We start from the raw sequence: 17287 nt of genomic DNA, 5'->3' as shown, positions 1-17287 counted from the left end.
CTCTAGTTGGCTTAAGGCAATGTTTTTTTTGGAGAGCAGTGGTTTCCTCCATGGTGTTCTTCCATGAACACCATTCTTGTTCAGTGTTTTTCTTATAGTGGATACATGAACAGAGACTTTAGAAAATTCTAGAGATTTCTGCAGGTCTTTTGGTGCTATGCTTGAATTCTTTTTCACCTCTTTAAGCATTGCGTGGTGTGCTCTTGTGATCTTTGCAGGGCACCCACTCCTAGGGAGAGTAGTAACAGTACTGAGTTTCCTCCACTGTACACAACTTCTCTTATTGTGGACTGATGAACACTCGGGTCTTTAGAAATGCTTTTATAGCCTTTCCCAGCTTCATGCATCTCTACAATTCTTCTTCTAAGGTCCTCTGAAAATTGTTTTTGATTAAGGCATGGTGCACAAAAGCAGATCTTTCTTGAGAAGAGCAGGCTCTGTCAGTAACCTGACTTTGTGTGGTGCTGTTTTTGTTTGAAAAAAATAGGGCAGGGCATCTCTACAACTGACGCTTCTAATCTCATCTCATTGATTGGGACACCTAACTCCAGACTGCTTTTGTACAAGGCATTCCCCAGAGGTTCACTTACTTTTTGCACTTGGACTGAGATTGATGAAATGGTGTACTCAGTATTGACAAATAGTAGTACAATTGTTGGTGTATTATTAGCTTAGGCAGATTGTGTTTGTCTATTATAGTTACTCAAGAATGAGTAACTATAATAGACAAACTACGCTCCTCTATGCTCAAGAATGAGGGGAGATTTGATAGAGGTATATAAAAGAGTGAATGCAAGCAGGCTTTTTCCACTGAGGCAAGGGGAGAAAAAAAACAGAGGACATGGGTTAAGGGTGAAGGGGGAAAAGTTTAAAGGGAACATTAGGGGGGGCTTCTTCACACAGAGTGGTGGGAATGTGGAATGAGCTGCCAGATGAAGTCGTAAATGCGGGCTCACATTTAACATTTAAGACAAACTTGGACAGGTACATGGATGAGAGTTGTATGGAGGGATATGGTCCAGGTGCAGTTCAGTGGGACTAGGCAGAAAAATGGTTCGGCACAGCCAAGAAGGGCCAAAAGGCCTGTTTCTGTGCTGTAATGTTCTATGGCTCACAAACCTTTTCTTGCAACAGAATGTCAAGAAATTTGTTTTTCCAGCTGCAGTACAGTGCAATACATAAAACTACCATATTACTATGAAAAAGTCTAGCAACTTAGTTACATACATATCCCCAAGACTTTTGCACAATACTGTAAATTCAGAGTCAGGAATGATGGCAATGCCTAACAGCCACCGACTGTCCACCTGGGTGGTTAAGATAGTGATAGGTTACCTTTCTGATAGTTCAATGCGCATATTATTGTTTCATGCACAAAATTATCAAAACTATTATATAAAACTACCTTCATGGTATGTACATGTGTGTGTGTGTATATATATATATATATAAAAAACATAAATGGATTTAGTTTAGACTTGTCTCTCATCCCAAATGTGACTTATTATATGGATGCAAATATTTCAAATTCCTAAATCCAAAATACCACCGACCCCAGGCATTTCCGGTAACTGATAGTCAACCTGCATTCATTTTGGACAACTACAGAAATAATTAGAAACAGGGATTATTTTTTTTAATCTAAAGAAAATTATTAAAATGTTATACCCCAATTTCATTTCTCCTCACAGTCATCTTATAATACAAGTCATATTATACATAAGTGTATAAGCCAGGTGTTTCCAACTTCTATGCCATGGACCTCTACCATTATCCGAGGAGGTCTGTGGACCCAAGGTTGGGAACCCTTGGTATAGCCTAATATACTTCCACTTCTCTCAAGTAGCTCTACGTTCTTCCATTAACAGTAATTATAGATAGCATAGGCTGTATCAGCTTATAGTCAGTAATGACTCAGTTTGTAACTCCTTGTCAGTCAGAACTGACTGTCTCCACTTCAGTACTGAAAGCATAATATTAACTGTTATCACAGCGTGTTAGAACAATGGTCCCATTGTTTCCTCAGATGGATATAAAAGATCTCGAAGCAGGACTTTGAAGAATTGAGAGTTCTTCCCATTTACTGAACCAACATTTATAGCAAACTGATTCACTGATTATGTCATACAGCTGTTAGTGGGAACTTTTACCTTAAACTGCCCATTGCACTTCAAAAAAATACAACAGAGTACCAGTGTTTAAGGATTTTGGGACATTGCTATGTAAGGAAAGTGTTTTACAAATAAATATTTTTACCTGTATATTTACTTGGTAGTCTGTGGGCCCATGTATTGATCCATACAAGCCAAACCCAACTACAAATATCCTCCTATTCACTGTAAACCTGTGGTTTTAAAGATACATAGAATATTAGTACAATTTAACTATGTCTCCCAAAATACTGTCAAGTATTTTCTGAGGCATTATAATGAAATATCTGAGAGACATTCCAAACAGCACCGAATTCCTTTCCTGTGGTATACATCTTACATTAACTGTATATAATCAAGGTCAGGTTTGATTAGTTACTGTCACACTTTTCATACATTTATTCTTGGTCCTTGTTGCTGCTTTAGTTGCATTTTTACATGCTGAAACTATTCCTCAATGAATCAGTTTCTCTTAAACTTCATAGGTGTAGGTCCACCTTCCTGTTTCCAATATTAAATATGAAAATAATTGCTTATAATATAACTGAATATGATGCATCTACTTAAATCTCATTTATCTGTTTATTTAAAGATACCACTTGGAATAAGCCCCTTCAGCTTAACAACCCACCTAGTTAACATGAGCCTAATCAAAGGACAATTTTTAATGAGCAATTAACCTACTAATTGATACGTCTTTGGACTGTGGAGGGAAACTGGAGCACCTGGAGGAAACCCAGACGGTCATTGAGAGAATGTACAAACTCCTTACAGTGACAGAATTGAACTTCGATGCCCCAAGCTATAATATAGCTACTCTACCGTGATGCCTCAATAATATTGCTTTTATCAATAATAAAAAAATAATTTTCTCAAAATATTCTTTGAATGGAGTGTTCTGCAAAACTATTTTATTTCTATTATTTGTTTTTCCGGGATTTGGGTATCAATAGGTTCGTGTCTGTCTGTGTTGTGCCAGATTTCCAGTGTCTACAGAATCTTTTCTCAACGACAACTTTGTTGTCTTACTTTCAAATGCCCTTGTGAAGTGTATGCAAGTGTTTTCCTGAATGCCTGCAGTCGTTTGGTGAAGGTACTATGCCAGTGTTATTGGGGCTGGGGTAGAAAGTTACTATGTGTGTGGCTAGCAGTGGTGATGTTTCTATGCCCTTGCTGCCTTTGTTTTACATGGTAGTAGATGTCATGGGTTTTGGAAGTTCCCTGAGACAGGCACTGCCTTTAGCAGATGGTACATATTACAGTTACAATGTGACAGCAATCGAGGGAGTGAATGGATGGGATGCCAACCAAGTTGACTGCATGGCCCTGAACAGTTACAAACTGAGTCCTGTTGGAACTGCACGACACCGGAGAAGTGAAGAGAACTGTACTGTGCTGTTGGCTGCAAACTCGAAGGTGGTGGAAAAGCTTAAACACAGGATATCTAGGCTCTTAAACTGCTCTTGTAGTCAACTGAAATTCCAGTCAATGGTGTCTCCCTGGATGCGACAGGATAGTAGAGTTTGAATCTGATCCACTGAGTGTGGGATCACTTTGCTTTGTCTTTTGCCTGCTGTTTAGCAACCCTACAGTTTGACATCTCATTTTTAACTACACCTCCTTCAGTCATCAAGCAGTAGGGCAACTGAGTACCCAATGAAAAATACCTGCATACTTTTCTTGAGCGGAAAAAAGGGGAAGATCTGTGAACAGAAATCATACAACTGACCTAAAATAATACAGGTATTATGCCTGTTCTTTGAAAGACCTAGCCTATCACTCCTTTCCCTAAAATGCTGCAATCTCACTTTCAACTACTTTTTGATACTTGCTGCTAAATGTATATCCAACCTGTTTTCAGACAGCCCACACAAAATGCTGGAGGAACTCAGCAGGCCAGGCAGCATCTATGGAAAAGAGTTTGGTTGACATTTCAGGCAGAGACTCTTCTCCAGTCCTGATGGAGGGTCTCAGCCCAAAGCAGTGGCTGTTTAGTCTTTTCCATAGATGCTGTCTGGCCTGCTGAGTTCCTCCAGCATTTTGTGTGTGAATTGCTTGGATTTCCAGCATCTGCAGATTTTCTTTTGCTATTTGCAGGCAGGATATTAATGAATATAATAAGTTTTTCTTTTTATAAAATCCCTACTTTTTAAAAAATTAACCTCATTATTGATTAGCTGGGGACACTGGATATCCAAACACCACCACCCATCTTTAAAGTTTGTGATTTACTGTATTTCATTGCGGTCTGGCTTAACAAACATATCCAGAAGGACCTCATTTCAAAGTCCAAAGTAAATTTATTATCAAAGTCTATTATATGTCACCATATACAATCTTAAGATTCATTTTCTTGTGGACATTGAGGCTTAGGTCTTAGAGCTTATTGATTAATTTTGAAAGCCGAGTTGCAGCCAACGAACTGCATCATGGTGTATGCAACTTCACTGTCCAGATATTCTAGGGTTGAGTGAAGGGCAAATGAAACTTTTCTCACATTTTCTCTCTCTGAGGAAAGGCACCAATTTAGCTGGCAAATATAGTCAATAACACAAGCAACCCAGTAACTATTTGCAGTTTAGTTTAGTATTATGGGGGGAAAAACTGAATTCTCTGGCCTTCGGTGGAAACTGAGGGAGAAATCCTGGAAGGTTAACCATTAACAGACGCTAGTATACTAACTAACTTACATACCTAACAATTAACCCAGCAGAGATTTTTTTTAAAAAGTACCAGTCTTGTACATTATGGTCCATGGTTCTCAGTATCACATCACAGCTTACAGATACACATAATCCTTGGGGAAACTAGTTTGCATAGAAACACTTTACCTTATCCGGTCACTTGTACCACTGTAGCCCCAACGGCTTTCCACCTGTTGGAAACGATTGATGCTGCACTCTTTGCCTCTTAGACAACAACGAGGTCTGTCAATAAACTCTACCCGAGGCTTTGGATTGACTGTGAAATGTAGGAAAAGACTAACAACTTCTCGGTCTGTTAGAATTCCTGACTGTGCAGGTCCTGTGGGGTGGGGAGGGGATGGGGAGAGAGGAGAGAAATACATGTTATGTTATTTGATACTGTTACAGCAAACTCCACTCCTAGAAGTTAGATAGTCAAACAGACTTCTTACTTAGTACTTATTGAGACCAAGTCAATTTCGAAACCATTGCCTTAAGTTATTCTGGGGTTGAAGGAGAAGTTAATACTCAAATGGTATTCAATGCTTTATAATAAGGAGTGCAGATGGTATAATTGATCAGTGGACATGTCCTTCTAAAATATTCCTCAAAATCAAACAGCTTGTTTATATTTTACGTTTACATTTGCTGCAGAATGGATATTTTGATATACAACCTTTTTTATGCCATGGACCAATACCACTGAGCAAAGGGTCCACAGACCCCAGGACGGGAGCCCCTGGTGTACAGCATTACATCAGAGCATGTTAGCATAGGTGAACAAAAGCACAACGGAATTGGATTGATTTAGGAAATGACAACTATGGTGGATCTGAAGACTACTCTAAAGAATGCCAAATAAAGCATTTACCATAAATTGAAGGTAAAATTAACCATAAGTGTAGGAGCCATATATCCATTTCTATCAATTTTGTGTTCCATGTTTATTATCGGTAGTTGTCACATGGATTGGGGGTGTGGAAGAAGCGAAGAGCTTAGTTATATATCCATGCTTCGTTTTTCGTTTAGTCTAGTTTGGGTACAGCCAGGGAGTGGGCCGGGGCTGATATCTTTTCGTTGACCGCTTGAATATATTTAAGAATGCTTGGCTTAAGTACGTTTAAATACGCTAAGACTTTATTTTGTTAATTCGCTAGCTTTAGTTTCATTAGTTTTTATTGTTAAAGGTTGTTAATTTTGCTGGTTTCATAATAAAGGATTGAACGTATTCTTTGATTTTGGAACATAGTTACTGGATGGATAGCGCATCATACAGTATCAACTCCTCGCGCTTAGAGTCTAAGTGGTTTTGGTTTGTTTTCAAGTGACCACTACAATAAGCAACCATTTAATTTATTCACAAATACAATAAAAACATTATTTTCTTCATTTTTTAAAGCCTGATTTTAAAAGAGTTTGACTTTCTGAAGGAGTCTTATATGACCCATGTAATCTCTCACACAACAGTCACTGAACAGCTCAAAGCACATTAGAAGTAATTAACTTGCAGAGAGACAATTATACTTAATACAAGTAGGAACCAATGACAATCATTTTCTTTAAGATGCACTTGCAATTATGCAGACATTAACGGGGGTGGAACTCTACAGTTTTCTGAGGCACCATAGTTCATAATTGCTCTGTAACCTGTTGACAAGACTCGTGCCATTTCTGCACAGGAGCATGTCGACCATCAGCCAAACAGATTTAGTTTCGGCTGTGGCCAACCTCGTCAGTGACACTCAGCAGATTATTATGGGGATTAACTTAGTTCCCAACTTTACATACCATCTTTGTAATTTTCATGGACTTTTCATTTCAAGTTTATTTTTAGAGAGATAAAAGGCTAACCAGTTTGAACCAATAAAAAGGCTAGGTTTAGGGAGCAACTGCTTCTTTAAACAGACATCAGGAAAAAAAATACAACTTGATTAAGTGTATTGATTTATCTCCATTCATTCACTCAATCAACCTAATAAATTTACAAGGAAAATATAACTAATGTTTTTTCAGTATTTCAAGTTAATGCAGAAGTTATCCAATTTTAGCTATGTTCATGTGTTGAGATCAAGTATGCTATACTATACCACTAAAGTACTCATTGATTTAAATCTCAAAACAGTATAAAGTTTTGCCAGTTCTAAAATGCCATTGTGCTATAATAATGCAAAGTATTAACAATTAAATTAATTCAACTCTACTACTGCAGAATTACCTGCTGCAAACTCCTCAATAGTCATTAGTGGAAAACGGATGAGCGACAAGGCTTTTCCTAACACCTTACGTTTATTTTCAGGTGTGAGTTGAAGCTGCTGTCGCTGGCACTCTGCTTCTGCCCAACGAACCACAGCATTAAATAACCGAATTTCTCGGATTCCTAGAGTGTCACGTTCTAGCACCGCCATTAGCGTATCTGTAACATAAACCAACATTAAGGCCAACAATTCCAGTTTCAAAATGAAAAATGTTTTTGATAAATATACTACACCAGAGTACCCATAAAGGCCTGTTAGTTGAAACAAATGCACATAGTAATCTCTGAACCACTGTGATTAAAGAAATTGTTGTAAATGGGGCAACTACTCCAGAATCTAAAAGCTCACTTTGAGGAAAAGATACCAATTATATAGCTAAGTGCCACCAAGCGGCTTAGAGGAAAATGACATTTATTTAAAACCCAATGACTGCTATCCTATCCAGCATGAAGCTTAATTTGAGAAGGTACCAACTATATAGCTAACTGTTCGCCATCTAGCTGCTTAGAGGACCATGACATTTCTCCAAAACCCGATGACTGCTATCGTATCTGGTAAAGATAGGTCAGCAAATAGAACACTGTCAAAATACAGAATTAAAAAAATAAACATGCATGCAGGAAATAAATACATATACACTGAATATGGGTTTGGAGAAATATCATGGTCCTATAAGCATCTAGGTGGGGTCAGTTATCTATATGAATTTTAATTGTTATATGGTTATATAAATCATCACCATCTCAGCAGTGAAGTTTCTAGTTTAGATGCAGGTGAACAAAATCACTCATGATAGGTACAAATAATAGCAAGATAGGAGCACAAACTATTGAACTCATGTATGGGACAAACTATTTTAAAAACTGCCATTTTCCCCCCCCTTGCTTTCAAACTCTCATCTCAAAACTCTGAGAGGTCTCTTGTAATTCCATTAATTGTCGATGCCATCATGGCTCTAACTATAAAATTCTCTTATTAAAAAATCTCTCCTCTAAACTTCAGACATTCCCGATGTGAGGAGATCCTGGAGTACTCCTATTAACTGTTGCTTTTGAAAAGAGGGAGTGAGTTATTTACCACCGATATGTTGCTTTTGAACAGAGAGGGGGAGAGGGGGAGGAGAGGAGGGAGAGGAGGGAGGAGAGAGAGAGAGAGAGAATTAATGGTTGGACTGTCACTTTAAAGGCAGTGGAAGTAACTTTGGATTTCTACTGAGTTGGGTTTGGAGACAGCACCGAGCAGCTCGAAAGTTGCTATGGTGACCGAAAGCAGGTTGTTGATGTTACTTTCAAAGACAGGTTGCCTGCTTGCATTTCTTTGCAGACAAAGGAAGGAGGGACTTTTTGAACAACAGGTGATGCTCAGCACAGAGAAATAAATGGGAGGTCAGATGATACTGACCTCAGACACATGATCTGGACACTGAATGAGCATTGTTGTGCCCGCAGAGAAAGTGGGTTGTGGAGGATCGATCAGGCAGATTGATCCAAATTGCTATTCCAGTGAAGGAGAAGGGGTTGACTGGTGGGGAGTTGGCTATGTGTCCACCCTTGCCGAGGTGATAGCTCCACCACAGGAAAACCGGTCCCCCTGGTTAAAGTCACAGTCGGTGACTTGTGAAGGATTTCGGAGGACGACGAAAAGATCGACGGCGACAGCTCACCTGAAGACTCAACTTGCTCTCTCTCTCTCTCTCTCCATCACTAATCAACTAAATACCACGAACTGAACTGAACTTCACTCAACATCGTAAGACTGTATCTTTTTTCCTAGACTTAAAGAAGCTTGGTTTTCATACATATATATTCCACACTTACTTTAATATATAATCATTGCTAACCTGTGTGATTATTTACATTGACACTACTGTATTGCGTAGTTACTAATAAATATTAGTAGTTTATAGCAATACTGGACTCCAAAATGGTTTCTATTTCTGCTGGTTTCTTTATCCCCATCATGGGGTACGTGACATCGAGCTTTGATTAGCTGTTCTTATCTCTTTACATCGCATACTATCAAAATTTGTTTGATCATGTTGTGAAGGACATTAGGACTTCAATAAATACCACAGGAAAAGCTACAAAAATGCAGCAGGTCAAACACCATCAACAGTTCCTTCTTGACAACCTGGTGCATATTTCTAGCAGTTTGTTTTATTTTAGGATTTCCAGCACCTGCAGTATTTTGATTTTTGGATTACTATATGAATACAAGTTGTTGTTATTACTTACTTTTTTTAAGTGGCCTTGTGACTGATCCAGACCTGCTGCCTCTAGAGCTGATTGTTAAAAAGAAAACCACCGCTGCTAAATCCTGTCAGAGCTACAGAGCATCAAAATGTCTTTTACACTTCAGAATTTTAATTCATATCAAACTCAAATCTGTATGAGCTTCTTAATCTTTGGAAGTACAATATATTGTGATTTTTTTTGTTGTTTTGATGAAGTATTAGAACACCCAATGCAACCAAAACTAAACTCTTTACAACTGTAATAACTGACTGAATTGTGGACTCATGTTAAGATACATCAAAAAATAATAGAATTAGGTTGGCCCTAGATAGACCAAAGATTCCCAAGAAAGACAAGGCAGAAGAGCAAAATAAAAAATAAATAATAATTTGCACTTTGGAAATTCCCAACCTATTGTATTTTCATGCTTTGATTTCTGGTTAATTTACATCATAATTTGTGCAAATTTAAAAGTGCACCATTAAAAGTTGTAAACAGTGCATTCTTTTACTGGGCATCAGATTAGGGAGGGAATTGTAAATACAAAACAAAATCTACAAATCACTAAAATTGATATATTGAATAAATAATATGCTTGTTATGTCATACCAACAGATTACCAAGAACTGAATTATTTCTACTTAAATACAAAGGGTTACATACAAGAGTGATTTAATGTATTTAAATAGCAAATTTTGTATTAAAGATGGGAACAGTGAGAAATATGGAAATGTATTCTATGTTGTGTAAACATCTCCTGCAGATAAATTTGCTTGAATTGTAATTATTGCTGTGACAATGGCAATAGTATCCGACGATAAACAATGAAAGAGTATTAATGCAGAATCCAATGCTTTCTACATTTACATATATGGAATCTGAGAGCTGTCTGAAGATATATTTATACAGTCGTTTTATGCACAGTTCTACAAAGACTGACACTGGCCATGTGGCTGTATGAAGTTGTAAAGTTCATTATTAGTGCACAATGTCATTCTTATTACAATGATTGATAGATAGAATTTACAAGCGATTTAACCTCAGAAACGAGTACAGTTTTGTACTATACACCCCAATTAAACATAGTGAGATTGGCAAAATCATAGTGAGGGATCAGAAAGCAATTCTTTCTTCATCAAAAGGAACTTGAGGTGTGTACACTGAAATACACAAACTTTGAAAGTACTGGAAGTGTAAAGGTGGAAATTGCTAATTCAACAAGCAGCATCTACAGCAAATAAGACATTTCCGACTTGTAGTCTTTTGTCAAGACTTGAATCTTATGGATATTTAAATCAAATCATTGAATCAGAATAATATCTTTAAAGTTTTTACTGCATTTTTCTAATAAAGTTTCTTCATTTTAACATTAAACAGTCTGCGAATTTGCACTGTGGCGTAAGTAATAAAATGGTTGTAGTTGTTTATTCCTGAAGTATTTTAGATTTAAGGCTTGGTTCAGTTTTCCTGAGAACACAGTTTAGCTGATTTCAGGATACAGGCAGAGTACAAGGAGAATTTTTGTGTCTTATGTAATAAATAGCCAAAGTCCTGAGGAAGAAATGGGTGTGCTAAGTAGGCATGTAGTGTACAGAAGAAAATTGCTCAGTTTGAAGTTTCCCCAAAATATTAAAACTCAATACGGTAATTAAAAATGTGCTTTTTTAAAAATCTCTTAATGCATATACAAAAGTCTTTAGTTTTCTGTAACAGTCAGGACAAAAATCAATAAAGATTATTTGTCTAACTGAAGTGGGGCAAATATATTTACTTTTCTGTATACGCACTTAGGGATATAATTAGATTAGATTATGAGGACACGCAGTCCTCGTTTATTGTCATTTAGTAACGCATGCATTAAGAAACGATACAATGTTCCTCCAGTAGATATCACAGAAACACAAGACAGACCAAGACTGAAAAACGGACAAAAACCACATAATTATAACGTATAGTTACAACAGTGCAAAACAATACCGTAATTTGATAAAGAACACACCATGGGAATGGTAAAAAAAAGTCTCAAAGTCTCTGAAGTCCCATCATCTCACGCAGACGGTAGAAGTAGGAAGAAAACTCTCCCTGTCATGAACCTCCAGCGCCGCAAACTTGCCGATGCAGCACCCTGGAAGCACCCGACCACAGCCGACTCTCAAGTCCGTCCAAAAACTTCGAGCCTCCGACCAGCCCTCCAACACCAAGCACCGAGCACCATCTCTGCCGAGCGCTTTGACTCCGGCCCCGGCCGCCAGCAACGGGCAAGGCCAAGGATTTGGGGCCTTCCCCTCCGGAGACTCTCGATCGCACAGTAGCAGAGGCAGCGAAGTGGGCATTTCAGAAGTTTCTCCAGATGTTCCTCTGTGCTTCTCACATCTGTCTCCATCAAATCAGGAATGTGCACGGCATCCTACTTGACAGATACCGATATCATTCACCAGAGAGGCCACGCGCGCTGCGTCGCGCCGCCATCTTCTCCTCCCCCCACGCATTTCCAAACATGAAGCTAATTATAAATAAAGTAGCATAACTTACGGTTTTCGTTCTCACTGCAGTATAACTGTCAATACCCTGGTAAACTAAATTATATTGTTTGCAAAGTCTCCAATTTTTAACCTTAATACTGATTTACCCCACAAGTAAATATTATAGTTTTTTGAAAATTAAGTAGAATATAGAGAACTAAAACAGCTTAACCCTTCCATTGATCCATTATAGTTCAGTAATCTCATCATTTAATGTAAAAATTAAAATATGTTTTAAGGCACCTAATACACATTACATACTCACCTAAATCTATATCTGTAAAACCTTCTGCATTGATGGCATCCGAAGTATTTTTGTCAATATTTTCCAAGCATAAGCTGGCAAGCTGTGGTTCATCAAAGAGCCTTGCCTGAGGAACAAACAAAACAAGTGCATCAGTTTTGTAATCTTTACAGTCAAGCACACACAAGGCTTTGCAAATGACCAGTAAAGATGTCAAAAACAATTTTAGTCAAAAAAATGTGCCATCTCAAAGACCTTTTACTAGAATTGGAAGATATGGTTTTAACATTCTAGTTAAAACACTGAAATAGAAGCTCAAATCAAATATTCTCACTATATATTTCACACTTGAATTCTGTGCACTTTCAAATTACAATTTTAATTTGTTTTCAATATAGAAGTATATTTAAAAGCAATGAAGCTTTCACTTTTTTTTATGGAATCCTGTAACTAATCACCCTTCATTAAGCAACAAACACAAAATGCTAGAGGAACTCAGCAGGTCAAGTAGCGTTAATGGAGGATAATTAACAGTCAACATTTTGTGCCAAGACCTTCACCAGTCACGATGAAGGGTCTTTGCCCTTTTATTCCCCTCCATAGATACTATCTGACTTGACAAATTTCTTCAGCATCTGCAGAATCACTTACATTTACATCCTTCACTAACTTTTCCTATTATGTTGCTTAGTATGCTTGCAGCAAATAAAAGAGCACAGGACTGCATTAATCAATGAAGCTGCCACATGTGTCAATAAAGCTGCAAAATAAATTGCTTCAATAATATCTTCTTAACCAAATAGCAGTAAAGCACCTATTCAGTTTTTGGTTCTGAAAACTTAATACTTTCACTGAACAACACTGAGAAATTTTTTTTTATTAAAAACCTTCAGGTCTGATCCGATCTGAAGCCATTATTTCAATTTATGACATCAACTTTAAATTCCATCATTCACTATTTCATACAGTAGCATAATTTATATTAAAATGTTTTCTGAAATTATTACAAAAACAAATTTATTGGGAGAGGAGAGAAATGCAATAGAGGTTAGAAGAAACATCATCATCCTACCCTTCCAAAAAACAAGGCACTGTCCATTTTTTTCCCCAGAAAATAGCAAATACCATCACACAATCTCAATGGCAAAGCCATTCTCTAGTACTTTGCTAACATTTGCCATTTTATCAAATAGTGTGTGTCCACTGAGTGCTCCCTAATACAGAAAACTGATATGGAGTAACCTCCAGACTGACATTTTCACTTTCCTTAGCTTTGAACTACATACAAATTCCAACAACACCACAGCTTCCAGTTCAGCAAAAGCCAAGGATTAATTATTTTGGAGCAAAATTTCTATTTGCCCTTCTTACTAACCATTGGTTTGTTATTTTCCGAAGCTTTAACACCTTTAACTTTCAGCATCAAAAATCAGTGTGAATGCTTTATAGAAATACTTTGTGTCTTTAGGCTGATCACACAAGTGATAATGGTCTTTGCCTCAATAGGGAGAAATTGATCCAAATTAGTTAGAGCAAATAGATTACTATTACTGTCTCTAATATGCATAATTAACTAAATTACACATTTGAGGAAGTATCTTATTGATCTGTATCTACATATTTTATACTTAAGGGCTTTACAAAATAGCACTAGTGATGTATATCAATACAGTGATGTTTTGCAGGCAGCTCAGGAAACTACTGGATATTCTACTAGATACAGTTCTTTTGAACTACAATTGCTGTAATCTGCAGCCTGTAATTTCTCTTTAAGAAACATACTTTTGAACCATCTAAATGAACTAGTGATTTTACAATCATCTGAAGGATTCCGTGATTTTAACCCTCGGGAATGTAAGTACAGCACCTTGAAGACAAAGGTTGGCCTTCGCTGGGGTGGACTTTAAGGCAGGATAAAACATCAAAGCCTAACGGCAGAAAATGAACCAGTGTTCACTGCTGTTATCTGCATCCCTTGCCACTAGTACCATCAAGCCGGAGGTATAGGAGTCTTGGGTCCCATGTCGCTACCCTGCAGCCATCCGGCTTCTGGATTGGCTTAGTTCGCCTCAGCACTGAACTGACTCCACAGCCATGGACTCCAATTAACTGGAATCCACTGTACACTTTTCCTCCAATCATTTCTTTAAAATGAACTGCTCAAAAAACAGATCGTGGTTCAATAGAAAAACCAAGTTACATACACCCGAAAACGATTGTTGAAAACCAGGTGTATTGATTCCTTAGCTTTTCAGGGTACACATTTGTCCCTATTAAGTAAAAAATATTAATAAGGTAAAGGTTGCCCCAGCTGTATTTTAAAAAATAAATGCTAGGAGAGTGTCACGCATTTGGATAGCAGCCTTCACCAATTGCAAACCAGACTTCCTAACATACACTTGTATTTTCTTGGGTCCACAAATCGACTGTAGAATCAAGGTCATCAGGTAAGGCAATGTAAAAGACAGAGGTTATGGATGTGGACTTCTGGAAGCAGTTATGAGATTACTGTGCAACTGAATTTGCTCTCCAGTTGACAATATAGATCAGATCGCTTCCGTACAAATAATAGCATGATAATCTTGGAATTGTAATTCTGAAAGCTCTTGTTTTTATTCAAACTATTACTCTCTACCCAATTTCTGATCAGCTTTTCTAATCCTCACCAGCTTTTTAATGTTACATTAAAAAAGACCATAAAGTATTAAATTTCTGTGCATTTCTCAACATAATCCTTTCACATTTCAGTAAAACTCATGTGGAAGCAACAGCTGTCTGACTGATTGTTGTGCCTTGAGAACATCATGCCAAAATCATTGAAACACAACACTCATGCTACAGCCAAATATTTTACTTCAAGTATAATTGCTACTAAGTTCTATTCTATAAAACTTGCACTTCTAAAAATATATGCAATGTCTCTTTAACTCACACAAGCATGGAATCCTGAAACTGACTGCTGTAATGCTAATTGTAATAGATAATAGTAAAACCAGTCAAAAGCCTTTACTTTTGGTCAGCAAAGTTTTCATAGGTTGTTTAAAATTAGTTAAATGCAATTTAAAGCTGTTAGTTATTCACCTTTAACAATATATTTTAAAGAATTCTGATGCTTTAAACCTAGTTTTAAAGCATAAGTAATTGCAAATAAAAAATCCTAAATATACATAAGCTTAACTCTAAAGCTAGAAGCACAGCACTTAATAAGATTGCCTAGTTCAACCTGAGTGATAAGTGCAAGAAAGAATTTATTCCCAATGTGTGTTTCTTTATGTTCAGAATGGTGCTAGTAATAATTAAATGTCAAAATTCTCCAATCTCTTAGGACATTCTCCAGATCATTTCTGGATTGATGCCTGTATGCCATTACAGTACCAGATTCCAATCACATCTCACAAACTGACTCTTGTTATCTAGGGATATATATGTCTGAATGCCATTATCTGCCAGGTACCAACATATACTGGACCTCACCTCAAAATGATTTAACCTTTAAACTACTCCTCTATGTAAAAGTCTAAAATGATGGCATATTTTTCTAGTCTGAGGAAAGTGTGATAAATCAAATTAAAGTCCTAGTTATCTGCTGATGTAAACCAGGACAGGAATATTTTTTCCTGAAATATCAACTGGGACAGGATGATTAAGCATGCAGGTAAGGAACAAGGTCTGAATTTGTGCCAAGTGCTAGCAAATAAATTAAAGGTAGCTTCTTAAGATATACAAATTGATGGGAACAACTTTCATGTTAAATTTTTTTAATTGTGTAAAAGGACATTTTATGATGGAATTTTAAAAAGGCATTTGGCTCAAACCCACAATTAAAAATCATTAATAAATTTGTGTTTCCCCCAACCACAGCAATTTCTCCCTTCCATCTGATTTTTTTTGTTTTGTATGCAACTCTTGCCCTCAGCTTTCAGTGGTGGCTGCACCAGCCAGTGTTAAACTATGAACATACAATCCCTCTATGTCAGCTTCTCACACTAGGAAAAGCCCTTGGTTCTCTGAAGAGAGTACCAAATCAGTTCCTCTCCACAGCAATCATTCACCTAGATGAACTCATTTATACAATGAATGACTTTTGCAAAGCCCACCCACATTCTCAAATATCAATGGTATAATTATAGGGATTCATGAACCCGTACTATGCCTGGTTCCCCTCCATGGGACACAGAGAACCATATTAGTTTCTGTCCTACTTTAAACTGCTCTTTTTAGTACTTGTGCAGTAATTTGACAACACTAGTGTTGTTTCCTTTACTCAGATACAACTCAAAAACTTCATTACTTTTGCAGCCAACTTCCACTCTGCTGTCTTGGTAAGATGCCAACTCATCTTTATCTCAAGGGACAGGCTACAACAAACATCCGTTATAAGCCTCAACTCAGATAGCTCTCACCTACACTTCTTCCCATCCCAGTTCTGCCATCCCTTACATTTACTCCAATGGTAGTTTTTCACAAAGGTAACTATGGGGATGTCTCCTTTCTCCTGAACCACGGCTATGCTCTTTGATAGTTGTCAGAACATCTCATCTATTCTTATCCTATTTGTTCTGCTTCTCTTTTCAGATTATACCCGACCTGATGAGTGTTTCCAGCATTTTCTGGTGTTTCACTCTTGAAGATCTACTTTCTTTCCCCCACCTACCCTCTGGGTTTAGGTTTTCTTCTCTAACTTATTCCTTCCAAATATCCTGGAACAATTACTTTAAATGTTCACACTGGAATCTACCAGACAAAAGGTAGAATCAATGGAGTTTGATCATTAGAGATTTAGCAAGAAAAGCTAAATGGCTTTTATCCTGTTCCTAAAGAATATTACAACTGCACACAAAATGCAGCTAGATGATTCCTATCATTATATTTTAATGATTTGGCACAGAAATCCATCTCAACACATCTCAGAATGGTACTGGGTAAACAATTCTGTCCTTAAATGGGCAAAACACCATGCAGATTTCCGCCTGTCCCCAGAACTACCTTCATTAAAAACCTCCATCTCTAATGGGGGAAAAAGACATTAATTACCATCAACCAATTTTTAAACTACTTTCAGACATCCAACAGTCCAAAATGTAATCAGATGAAATGATTTTAATTGATTTGTGATCTCATGCAGCATAACACAGAGTAGCACAAACACAAACTGAATACATTTATGCAAGGTTTTTTTTGCTTTACCCATCACTAAT

General features: G+C 37.2%; 1 protein-coding gene across 5 annotated transcripts in view; it reads right to left on the bottom strand.

Moving 5' to 3' along the window:
- LOC140188030 (BTB/POZ domain-containing protein 2-like) overlaps positions 1 to 17287 on the bottom strand; it is a 47403-nt gene that overhangs the window by 17221 nt on the left and 12895 nt on the right. For all 5 annotated transcript variants that reach the window (XM_072243931.1, XM_072243926.1, XM_072243927.1 and 2 more), the window contains 4 exons: positions 12111 to 12216; positions 7050 to 7247; positions 4982 to 5174; positions 2257 to 2344 (listed from right to left, as the gene is read on the bottom strand). In XM_072243931.1, the coding sequence (XP_072100032.1) occupies positions 2257 to 2344; positions 4982 to 5174; positions 7050 to 7247; positions 12111 to 12216 (585 nt within the window). The remainder of the gene's footprint in view (positions 1 to 2256; positions 2345 to 4981; positions 5175 to 7049; positions 7248 to 12110; positions 12217 to 17287) is intronic.

This window comes from Mobula birostris, chromosome 26 (genome assembly GCF_030028105.1).
Source record: "Mobula birostris isolate sMobBir1 chromosome 26, sMobBir1.hap1, whole genome shotgun sequence".
Taxonomy (NCBI): Eukaryota; Metazoa; Chordata; class Chondrichthyes; order Myliobatiformes; family Myliobatidae; genus Mobula; species Mobula birostris.
Note: the sequence above shows the minus strand (reverse complement) of the source record. Positions and strands in the feature narration are given on the sequence as shown.